The sequence below is a fragment of the Strix aluco genome, chromosome 5 (assembly GCF_031877795.1).
Source record: "Strix aluco isolate bStrAlu1 chromosome 5, bStrAlu1.hap1, whole genome shotgun sequence".
NCBI classification, from domain to species: domain Eukaryota; kingdom Metazoa; phylum Chordata; class Aves; order Strigiformes; family Strigidae; genus Strix; species Strix aluco.
Window position 1 is genome coordinate 36,975,268 of NC_133935.1, and position 18,961 is coordinate 36,994,228.

The 18,961-nt window shown below is 50.0% G+C and overlaps 1 protein-coding gene across 2 annotated transcripts in view; it reads left to right on the plus strand.

Annotated features, from left to right (window-relative positions):
* The first annotated feature begins 11,372 nt into the window (after positions 1 to 11,372).
* The window catches only part of NTN4 (netrin 4), a 49,213-nt gene continuing 41,624 nt past the window's right edge, over positions 11,373 to 18,961 (plus strand). The window contains exons 1-2 of one of the 2 annotated variants that reach the window (XM_074827021.1): positions 11,373 to 11,505; positions 15,157 to 15,686. In XM_074827021.1, the coding sequence (XP_074683122.1) occupies positions 11,397 to 11,505; positions 15,157 to 15,686 (639 nt within the window). In that variant the 5' untranslated portion in view covers positions 11,373 to 11,396. Of the gene's footprint in view, positions 11,560 to 15,156; positions 15,687 to 18,961 lie in introns of both variants that reach the window. The other variant, XM_074827020.1, reaches the window with a different exon arrangement.

Consider the following 18,961-nt stretch of genomic DNA (forward strand, 5'->3'; position numbering starts at 1 on the left):
TAAAGTATATTGTGTGTGTTTCAGCTGATCAGTTCAGGACAAGGAGAAAAACAATGTCTCTGTCAAAGCTATCATTCACTGAAAGAGGGAGTTCAGAGTAGCTGAAAATATTGTGGATTAAGCGCATAGATTTGGCTATAACAAGAAACAATGATTTGGAAATGCTGGAATAAACCTTTTCATAATAAACCTTTTCGTAATATCCACAGCAACTTTTATTACTCATTTGTGATAAAGGCAAAGTTTAAATTCAAGCAGTAATAGTATCAACACTGACTGCTACTGGTGCCATCCCAGTTGAAATAGCAGTGCATCTAGGATTCAGGATGCAGAAGACCCTGGTTCAAGCTCTTCCTCTACCTGCAGACTTTTGCACCCCATATCTCCTACCACACTGCTCTGGGTTTTGGTGAGTGTTTTGGGGTATGCTGCTTTTGCTTGCTTCTGCTGACACTGTGACTCTGTACATACATTTAGTTTGCACTTGGATATATATCACTGTAGAGGTGGGCCATTCTTCCTAGTGTGGTGCCCAAAGCACCAGGTGATAAAGCCATCCTCTCATGCACAATCTCTCTGCTGCAGGCTGTGAAATTTGGTAAGGAAATCTAAATGAGCAAGAAAAAAACACTGAGAACAATTCAGTCTACAATAGCTGATTGGTTAGGATGCTTTCCTGAGAAGCAGGTTTAACTGTGCCCAGGACTCAAACCAGTACTTTACTGCGGGTGAGATCATCTTTCACTCCTTCAGCTGCTTTGGGAACTTGGCATTTCAGAATGCTGAAAATGGCAAATAGCAAAACTTTCAGGGACCATAGCCAGTAATAACATCTAAGGAGATGAAAAAAGGTGCTCCAAAAATCAATGTTGTTCAGATTTTCATTTCAGGATTAAGAAACTGGTATGATTAGCATTGTTCCTTTTGTTTAATGTGAGGTTGTCCAAGAAGAAAACAACCACATTTCTAATCAGATGGTGAACTGAAAAAAACAGCTAATGACTCAGTCCTAGGTAGTAGTTTTGATTTACTTGAAAATGATGCTTCCATGGACTTGAAGTGCTACAGAAGCACCCTGAACCTCAGTGATTTCAGGGGCCCATCATGGATACAGCTTGGAAAGCCATGAGGATTGACAGTGTAATGTCTGCCAGGGACCTTCATCAGCCTCAGTAAATGAACGAGCTCAATCTCCCCAACATAAGCATCAAAAGCAATCATACCTTAAAGTGCAGCTGTGCCAGCTGACCCCAAGCAGACATCCCACCTCAGGCTTAACAGCAAACCTGGCAGGGAACCAAGTCAAGAGCAACAGCAAAAAGAGAGCACACCCCCCTGCTATTTTTGGCATGTCCCAGTCTAAGCATACTAGCAACTCATACTCCTTCTTCAAAAATACTGTAAAAATGTCCCAGTTCCCTGCTGAATAACATACCCTTGTGAGCAAGAGCATCAGGGCTGTTTATAGAATGGTCTCATTTGTACAAACTAAGTAGCGTCTGGCTGGTATCTGTCCTTTTTTTGTGTGCTTTTTCCTCCCCTTCCAAGCACAGTCACAGCATCAAGCAGTGGTTCTTGAAGGAGGTTCCAGTTGCCCACTAAAGGTGATCTTCAGCCACCAGCTATCAAAATTACCCTGCAAATTTCAGGCAGAGTTTAAAGCAATCACATAAAGCAGGCTTGCATATTGAAATGTCTTTGTATGAGTCCACAGGTCCCTGCTGAAAGACCTAGGTGAAGAGTTGCACCTGGTTGCATGCAGATGTGGCAGTCTCTTCTGTTTTTATGTAGGACCCAAGCAAAATGGCTGACTTCTCAGTAGGGCCCAAAGCCCATTTGTGGAAGTGACTTGGGCATTTAAGACCTCCCAGCCCTATAGCAGCTATGCTCTCTGTTCCTCCTGTGAATTTACCAGGTCAGCCTGGGTCTATGCTGGGTGAGAAGAGGCTGTGCAGAGTGAAGCTGGTTCAAATTCTCTTTCTTCTCTGAGAGCTCCTCCTAAACCTCTTGGTTAAAGGCACGTGGCTAGCATGTCCTCTGGTAACAATCTGTCGTTTTGCTGGTATGTACTGCAAATGTCTCCAGATCCCCATGTTCCTGCTGGATGTTGTGGAATCAGAGGCACACACACCAGGGCCTGGAAATCTGAGCTGCTTTGAAGAGGATGGAGATCCCCCAGAGGACTCTTTCAGAGGAGATTTGGCTTCTTTCTGGCCATGCTGATATTTCATGTCTTCACTGATGCCTGCAGCATGGTTTAAAGGTACCAAAACTAGCTGTAAGCAAGAGCTTAATACAAGCTAATTTAGCTTAATTGCTCAATTATCAACCAGCGCAAAAGTCATGAGGCCCCTGGCATCTTTAACATATGCCGGAATAAGGCAGCTGGGAATAGTGTTACTTAGGCTGGTTCCCTGGCTGTCTTCCCACTCTGTGCATGTCCTACATCCATGGATACACTGAACAACCAGGTCTGTCGTATTTAACTACCTATAAAAAAAAAGACATTTAAAAGCTCCCTAGTGATCCAATCTTGAAAGCAGCCAGAGGGTGACTGGACTAAATGCAGACTCACATGCCTGAGCTACGTGAATCCATAGCTCTGCTACATTATGCTGCCACAAGAGCACAGACACAGCACGTTCCACATTTATGAAGCTCTTTCAGTTTAAAGAGCTAAGTGGTCTTCCATTTCCACTTACAAGAAGCTAATTCATTTGACTACGTGATGTACTCCAGATAATTTGCTAGATGTATGTTAGATGTACAGAAAAAGAAATTCCCTTTTTAAGCTGTATTTTCCACAATGCACTATGCTGGCATTCAGTGATATTCACACCCAGTAACCTGCAGCATGACTGTAATGAGTGCATGAGCTCTTTGTGGCACCAAGCGTGCATCCTAATGTGATGGGTCTTACTGTACACATTTTCCTGCACATCAGTCTCATATGGGTCAAGGAATTGTAAATATGAAATGGCTTTGTCCTCTGCCTATCCAAAGAGAGAAGATTACTGTCAGAGACCAGAAATAGCCATGATGTCACCCTGCATGTACATCCAGCAGAAAGCAAAACAATGTCTAGAGCGGGTGGAAGGGCTGCCAAGACCCCATAGCAAAAGCAACATCTGAGCTGAGATTTTGATACTAAGGAAAGGAACAGGGACATAGACAGATTTCTCTGACATGCTGGAGGTCAAGATTTTAAAGACAGCCTTGTAGTTTGCTCAAGAGCGTCACCTGTTTACCCTGTATATTATTCACACTCTCCTTAGTATGTACAATCTCAGATGTTTAATTCTGGTGGGGATACTTAAGTCCACTCACATCTAAAGATCATAGTAAGCACTAATGATGCCACTGTATCACATGCATTATGTTCTGCAATTTACCTGCACAGATGTTAATAAGTTGACACAGGGAGAAATAGAAGTGTAGCCAAATTCAGTCCCAGTCTGTGCCATAAGAACTCTAGCTCTCCAGATACATAGCATGACTTACCTGAGCCCAAAAACAGTCATGACCAGCACACCAGGGTTTCTCTGTGCCTATGTGCCTGCATGGGTATCCTCTTCTGTGCCCGAGAGGTTCCAGCACATCTCCAGGCTACATTTTCCTGGTTCTCAGTATGCCCACTCTGCCTTGCAAATACATAAACGTTGGCTGTAAAAGCAGCATTTTGGAACAAAAGATGATGTGGAGCCAGCAGGACAAATTACACCTTTTTGCATCTTCCACTAGCACAAAAGGCATAGCCTGAACCCACCGTCAGATCCAGTGCCTGGTACCCCACCATATCTGTGCTGCCACATTCCCTTTCTCTTAGCAACACTACATGGCACTTTCACTCACAAGTGGACAAAAGGATAAAGCCACACAACACTGAATTAAGACTTTGTGTGTCTGGGGATAATGCAGGGATCTTTCTTAGAGTCTCATGGAAAGGAAGCCACCTAGCAATGGGCACCTTCCACCATGCTGGGGCTCACCAGACTGCACACCTAACAAGGCTGAAATTTGTAAAAGTGACTGTGTGGCCAAACTGGTGCCCCGAAGAGAGATTCAAAAGCAAAGAAATCATCACACAATTCTTGCTAGTAAAAAACAAAGCAGGCAAGGAGTGGGCAAAGACAAAGGAGAAGGTTTTCCAGCTTGGACAACCATGTAACCCTCCCCAAGTTTGCCAGGAAACCACCGCCAAATGCTTCTTTGAGCATTTCTAAATTCAGTGTGTCAGATTTTCACTGCTTGTCCTGTTGATCGGGCAGTCAGAGGCACATTTTTCCAGTCTTGGTTTCGACTAATACCATCTTTCCTCCACATGAGTAATGATTGTAACTGAAGGCTATTAAACTTCATTTAATTCAAATGTAATGTGGTTCTCAAACAGTCCCACTGGGGAGGCAGGTTCAACAGCGAGTCACTGCCCTGGAGGAAGCCCTGACTATCCAGTGCCTACTCCTGACTTATGAAGTTACATTTTAAGCCCATTTTCTAAATGCATTCTGTGTTTGTATCAGAGCGTCCCTGAAGGTGTGTCTCTGCTTTATTACCTTTCTGTAAGGTACGCTGCAATAGGCTTGTGCGTGTGCTTCAGAACCAAATTCCCATTGATCGGGTCACTCTGAAAGAGATGGATGCCGTAACAGTCCCCAGGGTCTGTCTCAGCAGCCCAGGGGTGAGGAGGATTATGGAAGGATGATGCTCAGGGACTGAACCAAACGGCAAAGAGTGGATGCCAAAGGGGGTGGCACGGCCCCACCAGCATCTGTATCCCCAGAAACCTGAGCTCCTGCAAATGGGTCCTGGTGGCAGATGCTCTGGTTGAGAGGCAGGAGCAAACGCAGCTGCCCTGCCCTCCCTTCCTGCTGGAGAAGGGCACAGAGGGAAGCATGGCACGGTGGTTTCTGTCTCCACGCACGTATTCACACCAGCCAGTAGAGGACACCTCCCCCAGCCACCCTGAACCCCGGTGTTGGGGGTTTGGCTCACCTTACATCAGTGGTGAGGCAGAGCAATGCTGAGCATTATTCCCTCATCAGGAATTGAGAAACAGGCTGTAGTATGCCGTGGCCAGCCAGGCGTTTCTCAGAGACGAAAGATGTGCTGACCCTGCTGCACTTGGTGGCTTTCCAGCACAAGGCAGCTTCCGGATCAGATCCCCATATGGCTTGGAGGGTGGTGGAGAGGCAATGGCAGGCGTCCTCGCTTAACCCCTCTCCCTCTGCCCCCAGCTCACTCCTCCCGGCCCCATATCCCGCCGCTGTGGCTGCTGCTGGCTGCTGGGCTGCCCTCCGGCACCCTGCTCCCCGCTTTCGGGCCGGGTGCCAGGGCTGAAACAAGAGTCAGCGAGGGGCTGGGAGGGCTGTGCCCGCCCTCGTCCCACTGCCAGCCCCAACGCTGCCGGCGATGGCCGGTTGCCTCACTGCCCCCGCCACCTCTTGTCACCCCAGCTGCTCTTCCTGGCTGCCAGGAGCGTTTTGGAGGCTTTCTGCCGACTAGATGCTGAAGTTGGCAGAGGTGGCATGCAAGAAGCAGCCAGCAGGTTAATCGTCCTAATAATTTGTAGCATGCAGGATGAAGAACTGACGTAGAAAGCGTCAGTGCTGTGGGTTTCTATGGCATTTAAATTTCATCCCTGTCTTGATATCTGCATATCAATTACCCAGGAAAAGGGGGAAGGAGGAGGGGCAGAGGTTAAGTGGGAGCTAAGAAAACTGATGGCAATAATCCGGCAAACGCGGGTCTTATTGCAAAAAATTACGCCGCCTGTCTACCAACACTTTTCTTTCTTTAGCAAGTCCTCCCTGTCTCTTTCTCTATTTGGCTTTGCTTTTTTTCCTCCTAAATTCCCCTATAAATGGCACACGGGAAGATTAGCTGGTTCCCCTTCATTCCTGCTTGTCCAGAATGGATGGTAAGAAGAGAGGTAGAGAGAAAGGAAAAAAAAAAAGAACAAACTCAAAATGCCTGGAGCTGTGGCTTGTGGATAAAAACCAGCTGCACGCGATAAATAATTGATGTGGTTTTCAAGCTGCTACAGTTTGGAGAATAAAACACCAACTCACCCCTTACTTCCAGAAAGATGGCAGAACCTTTAAAAAGTATTGTTGAAAACAGGGTTCTGGGTTGGTTATTTTTAGCAGTGGATGCCCAGAAGCTAATGCACCTGGATCCAGCCCTGTGTGCTGCCAGGCAATCCCCTGAAGGCATTTTGGTGCTGTTAGTCAGGGAAGTGTAGCAACTATTGGACCTCCCGGACACCTGAACGAGCCATAACCCTCTTGTCCCTCCCATGAATCCCAAGAAAGGACTGTAAGTGGAAGCGATACCTGATTTCATGACCAGGTGATGAACCCTTGCTGGAGCACAGGGGCCCCTTTGAGTGGTGTGGGGAGACCCTTTTGTGTACTAAAAGGACCGATGCTATAACCAGAGGGAAAAGGATTCAAATCTTTACCAGCCTACATAGTAAATGGGTTTGTCTGTGCTCAATAAAGGGATTTATCATTATGTGCAATGTGCAGAAGTCTACCCAAAGACTGCAATGGTCTCAGCTTTGCCCCCATATAAAATGAATCACAGTGAGTAACCCCAGGGTTTCTTCTTCCTTTCTTTTCCAGGTTCCCTACCGACCTTTTGCATTTTTCCCTGTGGTGGGCAGAAATAAGGTCCTTTCCACCCTCATTACAGACTTCTGAAGAGCAGCGCTATCATTGCCATAATGCTTCCGTGACTTGACTTCCAATTACTAAATCCCATGAAAGGGCTCCCATTCTTGTATGCACACTGGTCCAGCATGCAAAATACTTGGCTCCAAAAAGTTGATCACTGACTACTGGGAAAAGTAAGGGCACTTTGGTTCCTTCATTTTCTCCAGTTGTCTGTAGGGTGATGCCTTATAACAGAACTCAGCTCTAACAAGAGCTTGAACAAGGAAATGTGAAGCTTTAATCAGTAATTATTGCTCCGGATTATCCTTTGGTTTATTTTCATACAGAAAACTTAGGAATCAAGCTGTTTCAAAATACAGTGAGTCAGGGAAATGTTTTCATTGCTCATTTGATGACGGTTGGAAGATTTTCAGTGATTTGCAGAAAAATGGAAAAGTGCAAGACTTAACAAGGGGTTTTAATAGAAAGGATTAAAGACGTACCAAAACAGACAAGAGGAAGGTGGCTTCAGACCCCATCCAAAATCCACTGATCAGATGTCAAGTGCCATTGACTTCGGTGCACTTTGAATCAAGACCATATTTTTTGTTGAAACAAATCTCTATTCCTTTCCACAAAGCCCCTTTAATGTGCTTAAATTTGTATCTGGTCCATTAACCTATGTTTGTGGCTGGAGGAGTGGGTTATCTTCTGAGAACACCCACCAAATTTTCTCTGAAGTCAAAAGGACACTTTCTGCTGATCCAGTAGACCCCTCGTAGACACAGTAGCATCACCATCTCCCACACGGTAGAGCAAAGGACCAGTACCATATCCCTTGATATTTTATGTTGATCACCCAAAATATTGGGAAAAAGCAAAATAGGTCAGTGAAAACAATACAGAGCAAGGCGCAGCTTCCATGGGGAAGGACTCTACACAGCACAACACAACACACTTTGCACTAGTGTGTGTGTGGGGGGATCGTTTTGTCCCCTGTCTCTCCCACCAGCAACCTACTGCTGAGCTGTGTGTGAGACACATCCAGTCCTGCCCAGAGGACACCTGAAAGGCCCCCTCAATAACTAACAAACTAAAAACAAGCGTCTCTAGAGCTAAAGCATGTAGGTAACTGTTCAGCTGGAATTGCTGCCCTGCAGTTATGCTGCTTGGCAGGGAGCGCTCCGATCTGGCCTCTCATCTTCCCACCAAAGTGTGATGCTCCATTTGGGTATCACCTCAGCTCCCCACACAGAACGAGCAGGCCATGCCCAGTCTGTGGAGGAGCAGTGAGCGCATGGGCAGGCGCAAGATGGCACATGTGACACCACTTAAAATAGTCAGCTGTGTCTGTAAGACTGCATCGGCCCCAAGGGCCTCCTGTTAAACTGTAACAGGAGTTCTGCATACTTAGACGGATGCCAATAGAGAAAACGGTGATCTTTGAACAAGCCTCTAGTTAAAAGTAAATCTGATCTTTTGAATTTTTGAGATTTTTATGACAAAAGTCTAAGCCACACGGCTCTGACTGGGTGGTAGGTGAGGTTTCCTTCTAAAATTAGCTTCACACACTGACTTGAAAATTTTATTCCCAACTCATCCCTACCCTTGGCAGGGGGCTTGGGAGAAGGGATTTGCAGAGGACCCCATCTGAAGGGCTTCTGCTGCCTCTCCCCAGGGACGGCATCACGCCCTTAGTGACCTCTGCCAAAGCAGCAGGCCCTGATCCAGGTTACCTCCTCAGAACCTCTGAGGCCATCGCCTGGGCCTGTCACCCCTGCTTATTCCCCTCTAACTTACTGGGACACATACATTCAGGGAACATCATCACTCTGTAAAGACTTCTTAAGTGTAATCAAGAAATGCAAACACCAGACAAAGACAGGTGATCTTCACATTTCTGGGCCTTTTCGTCTACCTGGCTACCTACAACCATTCTGCAGGAATGACAGCTGGAAGCATCTCTTGCTCTTCCTTAACCATCAGTACAGTATGAACCCAAAAGCCATTGATCCTGAAGAAAGTTTGGGGAGAGGTGAACACTCTCTTCCTCGTAACTACGTGATTTTCTCCTCCAGCACATCAAGAGGCAACGCTGACAGACAAAGAAAATAAAACTGTGCTGAAATGTCGCTCCATTTCCTACTCTCTGCTGAACTCCCACCAGCCCTGCGAAGCAGCAGGTAGCCACGCCTGTCATGGGAAGACACCCACAGCTTGTGGTCGTGCACAGCTCTGCAGGGAGTATTCACCGAGCCACTGCGTTGGGTGCACTCATGACTGCATGTCTGTGCAGGTCCCATGGGGCAGCCAAGAGCCAGGAAGGGGGTGTCAGGAGGATCTGAGCTACCCGTGGCCAGAGTGGCAGATTGTGTGGCCTCCAACAATTAAAACAAATTAATCTAGGAAGAGGAAACAGGTTTTATCAGGATGCAGAACTGCTAGGCAGGAAAGAAAATTAAACTCAATTATTTGTCTTACAAGGACCAAGGCATGTGAGCCAGCAGCATCTCGAAGAAGCAGGCTTATGCTACCAAGGTGAGGGCAGTTCATCAGCTCTCTCAAATTTTTGGATACTCAGGATAACTTTTAAATGTCCTACCTGGAGTTATCTGGAAATTGTCCTTTATTTTCTCCAGTTTCCTATGCAATGGATCAGTTTCAGCAATATCAGACCTTCTGCCCCTGTCACTGGTGTAAGTATGTCCTTTCCACACACTCTTTCTCTCTCTTATACCTGCCATTCCATACCCACTGTGGAACCTCCCTCCTCCCATTTTCCCTCGCTGGCCAGTGCTCTTCCCTCTCATTTCTAGCTCAAGCCTGAGCCTGGTTGCACTATCCCTCTCCAGCCATTGATACCACTGTCCATCTCCCTCAAGATTTTGTTCTGCAGTATTTCAGTTCAGATCATCTTCCCTCCTGCCCCAGGGATTTCTCCAGAGCCATCCTCTGCCCCAGTCTGCCCTGTCTTCTCCTTTCAGGACAATTAATTACTCCTCCTGCTCATGGACCTCAACCTGCCCTATGCTCCTGACGCCAAATGGGTTGACACAGTAGTGCGAGCTCTTGCTCAGGTCCGCCCAGATTTACCACCCTACAGCAGACTTATCACCTGGCAATTTTGACGTAGGAGGAACTATGAAGGATGAGTTACAATGGAGATAAATTCCTCACCTGTGGCTTGCACTTTTCCTTTCCCAGCCCTGCATGATGTGACTGCTGCAACCTGGCTGTAACACCACAAACCCCCATGTGATTCCTCAAAAACACATCACCCTTTAGCGAGACATGAAGCAGAAACCCTCCAGAACATCTTTTCCTCCACGGCCACCACCGTGAGGAGGCTCAGAAGGGTGCGTGCAGCCCTCGCCGTGACAGGCAGGCTGCAGGACAAGCCCCTGAGCAGCTCGCAAGCAGCCGGGGGGCAAACAGGTGCCCAGGGGCTGGAAGTCCCTGTCCAGATGCGCTCATCTGGAGGACAGAGAAAATGGCAGCGGCAACATGATCAAAATGCTTCTCTGTGGTATGTAAGTCAGAACTGAAAAATGAGAAAGATGACAAAGATCAGCCCACCTGTACCTTTTAAGGTATAGATACAGAGATAACACCGCCCCGTGAGTCAGATGTTTGACTGCGATCGGTCAATTAGGGACTAAATACCTCTCAGGGAGCATTTCTGGTGACGATATAACCCTGAGCAGTCCCAAATGTGCAGCATTTTTGGAACGCATTGCAGAAGGCAGGATGGTGGTCTTAAGATATCATCATGCTGGTTTTTAAAACAGAGTTGTTCTTAAGCTATCCAAGTTCAAAGTGCAGAGAAAGAAGTACGAAACATTTTGAAACGCTTGCAACACGCTCACCTCCAGGTTAGGTTCAGGTAAGTAAAAAAGTGATTGCTCAGAAGCGCTCTACCCTTGTTCTCCTAATGTCCCTCTGCTGGGACCCGAGAAGGTAATGGTCTGGGGGTGAAAAATAGATGGAACTGTGCCCTTTCCTATTTTCAGAGCCCGACACTTCTGTTGAGGTACGCTGGCCGGTGCTGTTGAACCGATCAGACTATATGGGACTTTACGGCTCTTTAAAACTGTGAGCTAAACCACGGATTGCCAAGTCCTGCGAAAGAAGGGAAAACCCCTTACGGTTACGTGGCTCCATCGCTCAGTCCTTCAGAGAAGAGCCCGTAAGCCAAGGAACGTCTCCAAAGTTTTGAGCCACTCGGGTTTAGTTCGCGGCGAGTTGGGTCGCTCCGTTACAATCGAGCCCGGCCGGCGGAGGGCTGGTGCCGCTCAGGGCTTAGCTCCCACCCGCCCCGCCCTGGCAGCGCGACCGGGCTCGGGAGCCGGCGCCCCCGGGGGCTGATGCGGGGCAGGGCCCTGCCCCGGGGCGCCGGTCGCTCTCCCGGGCACCGGCCCTCCCGCCTCGGGCTGCCGCGGCGGGGCTTGGGGGGTGCCCTCCGCTGCAGTACCGCGCCTCGCCGCGCACCGGCAACCGCCCCCCGCGGCGTGGGCCGCCCCGGCGGGAGGGGGGGCGGGGGGGGGCGCAGAGCGGCGGGACGGGGCGGGGCGCGGGGGGCGGGCGGCGGCGGGGCGCTGCGCGGCGCGGCGCGGGGCGGCGCGGGCGCGGCGGGCGGCGGGGCGGCGCGCGCCCGCCGGTGCCGCGCGGGGCGCTGATGCCGCGCGGGGCCGGTCGCGCCGCGGGGCGGCGGGGCGCGCCGGGCGGGCGGCGGGGCGCGCGGCCATGGGGCGCGGGATGCGGCTGGCGCCGCCGCTGCCGCTGCTGCCGCCGCTGCTGCCGCCGCTGCCGGTGCTGCTGGTGCTGCTGGTGCTGGGCGCCGCTGCCGCCGCAGGTGGGTCGCGCCCGCCCGGCGCTCGGCGCTCGCCGTCCTCCGCAGGCGTACGAGGTAGATACGGGGCCGTCTGCGCGTCCGGACGCGTGTGTGTACGTACCCGTGTGCCCGCGGGCGCGCGTGTGTACGCGGGCGCGCGCGTGCATCGGGCGTCCCGTCCGCGTGTGCGCGCTGTATACGGACGGCTGCGGCTGTGCATGCGCGTATATGTCTGCACGCACTTACGCACGTACATATGCGTGTATGTAGGTACGTGCTGTGCCCGCGTGTGTCCGCACACGCCGCGCGTGTGGGTACGGGGTGTGAGCGGAAGGGCAGGAGCGCTGGTAGGGGCCGGGGCTGCGCTCCCAGCCCCTCGCCGCAGACAAAGAGGGGTCCGGGCGCGCCGCGCTGCGCGGGGCCGCCTCTGCCCGCCGGGGCTCCGCCGGGGCCGGGCGGGCTCGGCCCGGGGGCTCGGCGCGGGGTGGGGGGGGGGGGGATGCCGCGGGAGCGGGGCCCGGCTGCGAGGGGCAGCGGCGGGACGCGGAGGAGAGAGAGGCTCTGGAATCCGTCGGCGCTTGCGGGCGGCGATGCCCCGAGCCGTCGGGGGGCGGGCAGGGTAGGCAAAGCGGGCAGCGCAGGTAAGGTGGGCAGCGCAGGCAAGGCGGGCAGGGTAGGCAAAGCGGGCAGCGCAGGCAAAGCGGGCAGCGCAGGCCAGGCGGGCGGGGTTTTCAAAGCCCCTTCCCGTAGCATAAACACTTTGCGCTCAGATCTGCCCGCAGCGGGGTCCTGCCGCGCCGCAGCAGAGACAATTGGGCATAAACAGTTTGCATAACGCTTCCTCGGCCGGTCGCAAGCCGAGTGCCAATTTTGTTCTTTAAAAAGAAGTAAAAGCCCCGATGGGAAACAAACATTTAATCAGGCACAAGATATAAATGAAACATCACAAGGCAAGTGTTGCTAAAATGCTTAAGCAGGAAGCATATGATTTTCCATGGATGTTTTACAGGTGAGTCATGGTATTCGCTGCATGCTCTTACTCAATTACTGAAGATCCCAGCCCGGTGGCATGTGCAGTATATAGAATGGGAGTATTTCCTTGGGCAGATGCATTAAATGCAAGAAAGGAAAAGCACCTTTTCCAGGGCTGTGGCAGAGCAGCCATGAGCTTGTGGCTGACAGCGTGGAAATCTTTATGCTCTCATTTGTCCTTTTACTGAATCCTTGTGGCAGCCAGCATTACACTAGAAAGCTGTCACTTTTCATAACATGCAGTGCTCCGCATCCGTCATGCAACGCTTTCCAATTCAAGTGAAAACAAACACCCTTTCAAAGGGGGTTTCCTCTCCCCCCTTCCCACCCCTGGGATGGGAAATGGGGTATGTGTGCCAGCAGCACTTCTCAAATCCTACTGAAGCCAAAGTCCCTGGCCCCAGGTGAGGAAAGGACCCTCCATGCCTGGCCCAAAGACAAATGCAGTCAGTGACCATCTGTGACCGGGACTGGAGCATACTAGGAGCTGAGAGCAACTGAATGCACTCAGCTCCCAGGGTCTCACATGGGAATTTGGTAGTCAACTCCTCCTGGCTAGGCTCAGGCAGAGCCTCCCCCCGCCCCAGGGACAGCTACGCAGAGCCCTGCCGTCACCACCACAGTCACCAGTCACTGGGAAACCTCCCACTGACCAGGTCCTCCTCCACTACCTCCCCGGGGACAGTAATTGGTGGTGCACAAAAAACAAAAGGACTTGATGAACACAGACAGTAATTTCGACCTGTCTCAGGGTGCTGACTGAGCCCCGCTCTTTTTACCTCTTCCCGAATCTGCTTTGAAATCCTGTAACTGAGGGAACCGCAGTAAATGTTCATCTATTTGTTTAGCGACTCACTGCACTGTGTTACATGTAGCCAAAGAATCCAGGAAAGCAGCCAAAGACATAAATTAGGCCAACTTGCGGCAAGCCTAACTGATAATATGATAATAGCAGTTACTTACCTACCCCTCAGGAGAGCTGTGTAGGTTAGTTAATGTTTATACAACGCTTTGAAAAGGATGTTCAGGAGACATAAGTGATATTACATTAATTTTACAGTGATATTTGTTTACTTTTCTAGAGTAAACGTGTTCTGCAGTTAGTATAGATCATCTCAGACACAGTTTTACCAGGTCCCTTGAGGAAGCTACTTGACTGAACATTTCTTTTCCACTAAAAATTTCCCAAGACTGTTTACCCCGTGAAATCCAGAGAGTACATTCAGAAGTGCTTTGTAAGGGGTGCATAACAAGCAGTCGTCCACATCTGTTCTGAATAATCGGTATAGAATACTTGCATAGACCTTTGGAGGTAGAAATTATTTCTTTCCAGGGGTGTTTCTTGAGGAGCAGGAGGAGTGGGGAACACTGTCAGGTTCTGAAGGCTCAGCCTCTGCTAGTGTGTAATATAGCTTAATTGCAACTATGATACTGTAGACAAAAGCTGAAAAAAACCCAGATAAAGGATTTATTGGATGCTAAGCTGGAACAAGCTTTGGACATAATGAAAATGCCAAGAATAAGCCATATTGGTGCACAACGCTGACTATGTATGACTGGCCTGGTGATAAAGATGTTTTGGCCTTCCCCCATCCAAGTCATCAGAGCTTTTTTTTTAATGTTAAACAGTTATGGTTCGTCAAATACAGCCTTGACCTACTGTTACATTTATTAATAAAGAGGTGGAGAGCCCCTAATCAAACATTCCTGCAGCAGGAGGGTTACATTGCAGATGGTTTCACACCAAACCCCATGGTGATTTTATTTTTCTTTGACACTTTAACTGTGGATTTTTAAATCGACAAGGCTTCCAGAGAAACTTGAACAAAAACCACAGAGCCTCAGCTGCGAGGCAGCTTGCCAGCATCATTTCAACCAAGTATTATTTATTTTTTTTCCCCCTTTACACACATCAGTGACAGCCTTCCCAAAATTAAGCATTGCTTTGATTGAACCCTGACCTCAGCAGTAGTTTGGGACTGTGGGGAGATCTGGGGTACGGATGGAGGGGTGGGAAAGGAGGTGAAGATTTGAGGTTACTGGTGGCAGGAGATATTCCTACCAGCTCTCACACCCCTGACACCCAATCTACCGCATGGTGATCTGGGATGCAGCGAGGCTGTCCCCTGTGGCCATCTAGCCTCCTGCCAACATGCCGCCTTGGCTGCCCAATGTCGACGGCAGCCCGTCTTTCTTGTGCTTTTCCCCCCTTCCCCAGGACCACCTGAATCCCCTTGGAGGCCTCAGGACAGGGGTGGCATGGCCACCATCACTGCCCCCTAAGCCTCAGTCCTCTCTGGCTCCCTCAGGGCTGGAGGGTGAGGTGGAGCCATCTCTCTGCCTGCCTGCTGCCTGCTCTGCTCTACAGCTCTTGGTAGGGATTTTCCCAAGTGCAGGGAAGCCCTGAGGGGTTTTTGGTGTGTTTTGCTCTTATAGACACACTGAGCTCCGTGGAGAGGAGCGCTGAGCATCACGCCGTGCTCTCCCTCGGCCCCTCTGGGGCTTGGCGGGTATCAGCAGCCCACGGTCTCGGCAGGGGCAGTGTCCCCAAAAAGCGTGTGCGAGCCACATCTGCTTCCGACAGGGTGGGGTGCACCCACCTCAGGAGCTGGCTTCATCTCCCCACTCTCTGCCTTACAGGTCTGGGCGGTGTGGTGGGAGCGGGCAGCCCCTGCGAAAAGGCCTGCAACCCCCGGATGGGCAACCTGGCGCACGGGCGGGTGCTGCGGACGGAGACGGCCTGTGGGCGCCATGTCACCGAGTCCTTCTGTGCCTACACCGAGGATGCCCAGCGCCGCTGCAAGCGCCCCGCCTGCGGCCAGTGCAGCGCAGCCCATGCGGGGCTGGCCCACCCCCCTGCCGCCATGGCCGACTCGCCGTTCCGCCTGCCCCGAACCTGGTGGCAGGCGGCCCAGGATGCCCCCCACGAGACCATCCAGCTGGACCTGGAAGCTGCCTTCTACTTCACTCACTTGATTTTGGTCTTCAAGTCACCCAGGCCAGCCGCCATGGTGCTGGAGCGCTCCCAGGACTTTGGCGAGACATGGAAGCCTTACAAATACTTTGCTGCTAACTGCTCAGCCACCTTTGGGCTGGAGGATGATGTGAGGCAGAGAGGAGCCATTTGCACTTCCAGATATTCAAGTCCCTTCCCCTGCACTGGAGGAGAGGTAGGTCTGCCAGGGTCAAGAAGAGAAAGCCCTCGCTCCAGCCCCCTTTCCCTCTGCAATCTCTGCTCCAGTGTTTATGCCTCTTATTTTACTGCACTGGCATCCCTTGCCATCACATTTATATCACAAGGTGAATTAACACAATTCATTCCTAGGTGATGTAGGCACCACCCTGCCCCTCTCTTTGCTGAGCTCGTAATCCCCCTCTTTTCCAAAAACTCCTCTTCCCTCACCCAGTGAAACACCCCTGCACAACTGCTGCTAATTCCTCAGGAAAACCAAAGGGAACATGGCTCTTGACGGTCTTCTCCAGATCTGGCAGTCGTGTGGTTTTGGGGTGATGCAAATCAGTCCAACTTAGACCAAAATGCAACTACATTAAAATTAATGGTCACCAAATTCACTTTTAATAGGGACCACCTTCACTGAGAAGTAAGCGTGTAACCATTCAAAATAGCTACACTGAAGTACTATTCCCATAGGCCGCATTAGCCAGGCAATTAAGAAACCTTATACGGCATCTTTTTTTCCTCTGTGCACACTTATTCTCATGTGAAATGAGCATGAAAAAATTAAGAAAAACATCACGTTTGCTAAGAAAAATATATGTGAACAATAGATGTGAAAAAGATTTTCAGTATCAGAAACAGCAGATCATGCACTTGGAGGTGCTACCAATAATACTCTTCCCTTTGGTGCCTAAGCCTGTCCCATTGCGCTGGAGACCCTCTGCTGGGAGCCACGGCTGCAGGGCTGCCTCCAGGGTCCCCACCCGTGGGGATGTGTCCCCAGTGGCCAGCTCTGGACTTTAAAGGCTGCTCCCTCTAGTGGCCTAATTTAATGAGCTTGCCTGAAAGTTTAATTAAAATTCCCCCTTGACCTAACACAGAGAAAGGAGCAAATCTGATTAGTGAATCAGAGGGTCAGTTATACCATTGTAGTTTCTGCTGAGAACTGACTTTGAGGTGAAAGCCTGGTCCTTGGAGACCAGCATTCATGTCAGAGAAGAATCACCTGTTCAGACCTCTTTGCAGTCATTCAGGGTCACCTCTAGCCATGCTCTGTCTAGGAAGCCACTCTCTGCAGAAATACCGAGAGCTGTTTGTTCACCAAAGTGCAACTCTTAGCTGTGTCTTGGGAGGCAGCCCGTGTCCTGCTCTAGGGGAAGCTGCTCCATGCTCTTGTCAGCTCAGAAGCAAGGATCTCCAGACCTGCCAGACAGACCCAGGATGGTTATTTCATTAGCCCAGCAAAGGGTTTAGCTCAGATGGCTGGTGAGAGAAACTGCTACCTTCCTCTCTTCTCCTGCCTTCCTTTGCTCATGCCCTCAAAAAGCTGCCTGAACTTCCTTTCACAGTGAAATATGTAAAGGGGCTTTTAAGAAAGATGGAGAAATACATTTCACCAGGGCCTGTTCTGACAGGACAAGCGGCAATGGTTTTAAACTGAAATTGATTTAGATTGGGTATAAGGAAGACATATTTTACAATGCAGGTGGTGAGACACTGGAACAGGTTGCCCAGAGAAGTTGTGGCTGCCCCCTCCCTGGAAGTGTTCAAGGCCAGGTTGGACAGGGCTTTGAGCAACCTGGTCTAGTGAAAGGTGTCCCTGCCCATGGCAGGGGAGTTGGAACTAGGTGATCTTTGAAAGTCTCTTCCAACCCAGACCATTCTGTGGTTCTGAATCAGGGCTAACTACAAGGTGGGACCTACAAAAGAAAGGATGGATGTACCCCACTGGGAATTTTCCAGGCCCTCAGCACTTCTGCCAGCCTCTGCGTCCCACTGCCTGAATCATAAAGGTATGCCAGCCTGTGATACAGGGCATGGACTGAAATCTGTAGCTCTCAGGCCAGCCAGCAGGACATGTCTGGGTACTCTGACTTGCGTGCTCCTTTTTCAGCTTTGCCAGGGATCGTTCTCGGGGATGAGAAATGCAGGGTGTCATTCGGGGCAGTATCTGCCCTGTTTGTGCTGTGTCCCATGTAGGTAGCACCCCGGTGCAGTTTTCACTGTGGTCATGCCAGTGATGCACCAGGGTGGGGGCTGTGCCTGGCGAGAACCTGTGCAAATCCCAACCTCGGGCCAGCTCCTCTGCAGGTTGGTGCAATGCGTGGGGACAGTAGGATCGAGGTCTTGTAGAAACCAATGCCCATCTCAAGAAGAAGAGGAATGTGGTGGTGTTTGATGCATCTGCAGTAGCATGCTGCAGAAACAGGCTATTTACTGAGCTTGCTCCTGTGGGATCTCTTCTTTTGGCATTGCTTCAGTCTGCGTTGTTGCAAAGAAGGTGTAAAAGTCAAGATCATCTAATTATTCCAGGGTTTAAACAAACGTTGAGTCCAAGGTGCTGGAGCTTATAAGATTTTATTTATATGGCAAACTTCAGTTCCCTGCACTTAAACACCACTTTTTACCTGCAAAGTAATAACAGCAGCTCTCTGGTGACCAGATGGCAAGTCTGCATGCTTAGCAAATATCACATTTAATTTATTACAGTGTGCTACATTCCAGCAATTACTTGTAACTGCCAATAGCAGCATGTATCTCACCTAAAGAAACATCAGAGTTTTGTGTTCTGTTTGGAGTTATGTTGTGCTTTACTCCACTTCTGGTAGCACCTAATTTCAGACATATGGAAACAGTAATTTCACTTGAAACAGTGGTTTCAAATATGCAGTCATCTGAAATGTCCAAGTCTGAAGGGTGTTATTTAATTGGAGCTCAGCTGCCGCAGTTTTCTTTAAAGCACAAACATAAATTCTGCGAGTGCTACTGGATTTCTTTTTTAACTTTTTAGAGTTTTTTAACTGCAGTGTAACAACTGTAACTGTAACAAACTGTGTATCAATCACACCGTCTGTATACCACTTTCTCCCACTTCAAACATTTCAAGGCCACATGTGCATTTCCAGACACAGTCAGGGCTTGCAGGATTTTGTGTGGAGTCTCTGCACACCGCTGGCAGCTCGGTCACTGCCGCCCATCCCCTTGGATAAGCAATTTGCCTCAGAGGAAGCCTCAAGAGATGGCAGCTCACACCAAACAGCATCGGAGCTTGTCACAGACCTGCGGCTGTTTGGGTTGGTGGTTTCTGGCTTTAGCCCTCTGCAAAGAGCAGGTGGTGCTGATCCACCTGCATTTCTGCTGATCGTTACGGTGCCTGCAAGCCCTGTTTCAAGGCACTGGCATACAGAAGCTCATAGTACTTAGGGGCTTATGGCCTCTTTTTAATAAAACACCTGTTTTAATTTGGAACAAAGGTGTATTTGCTTC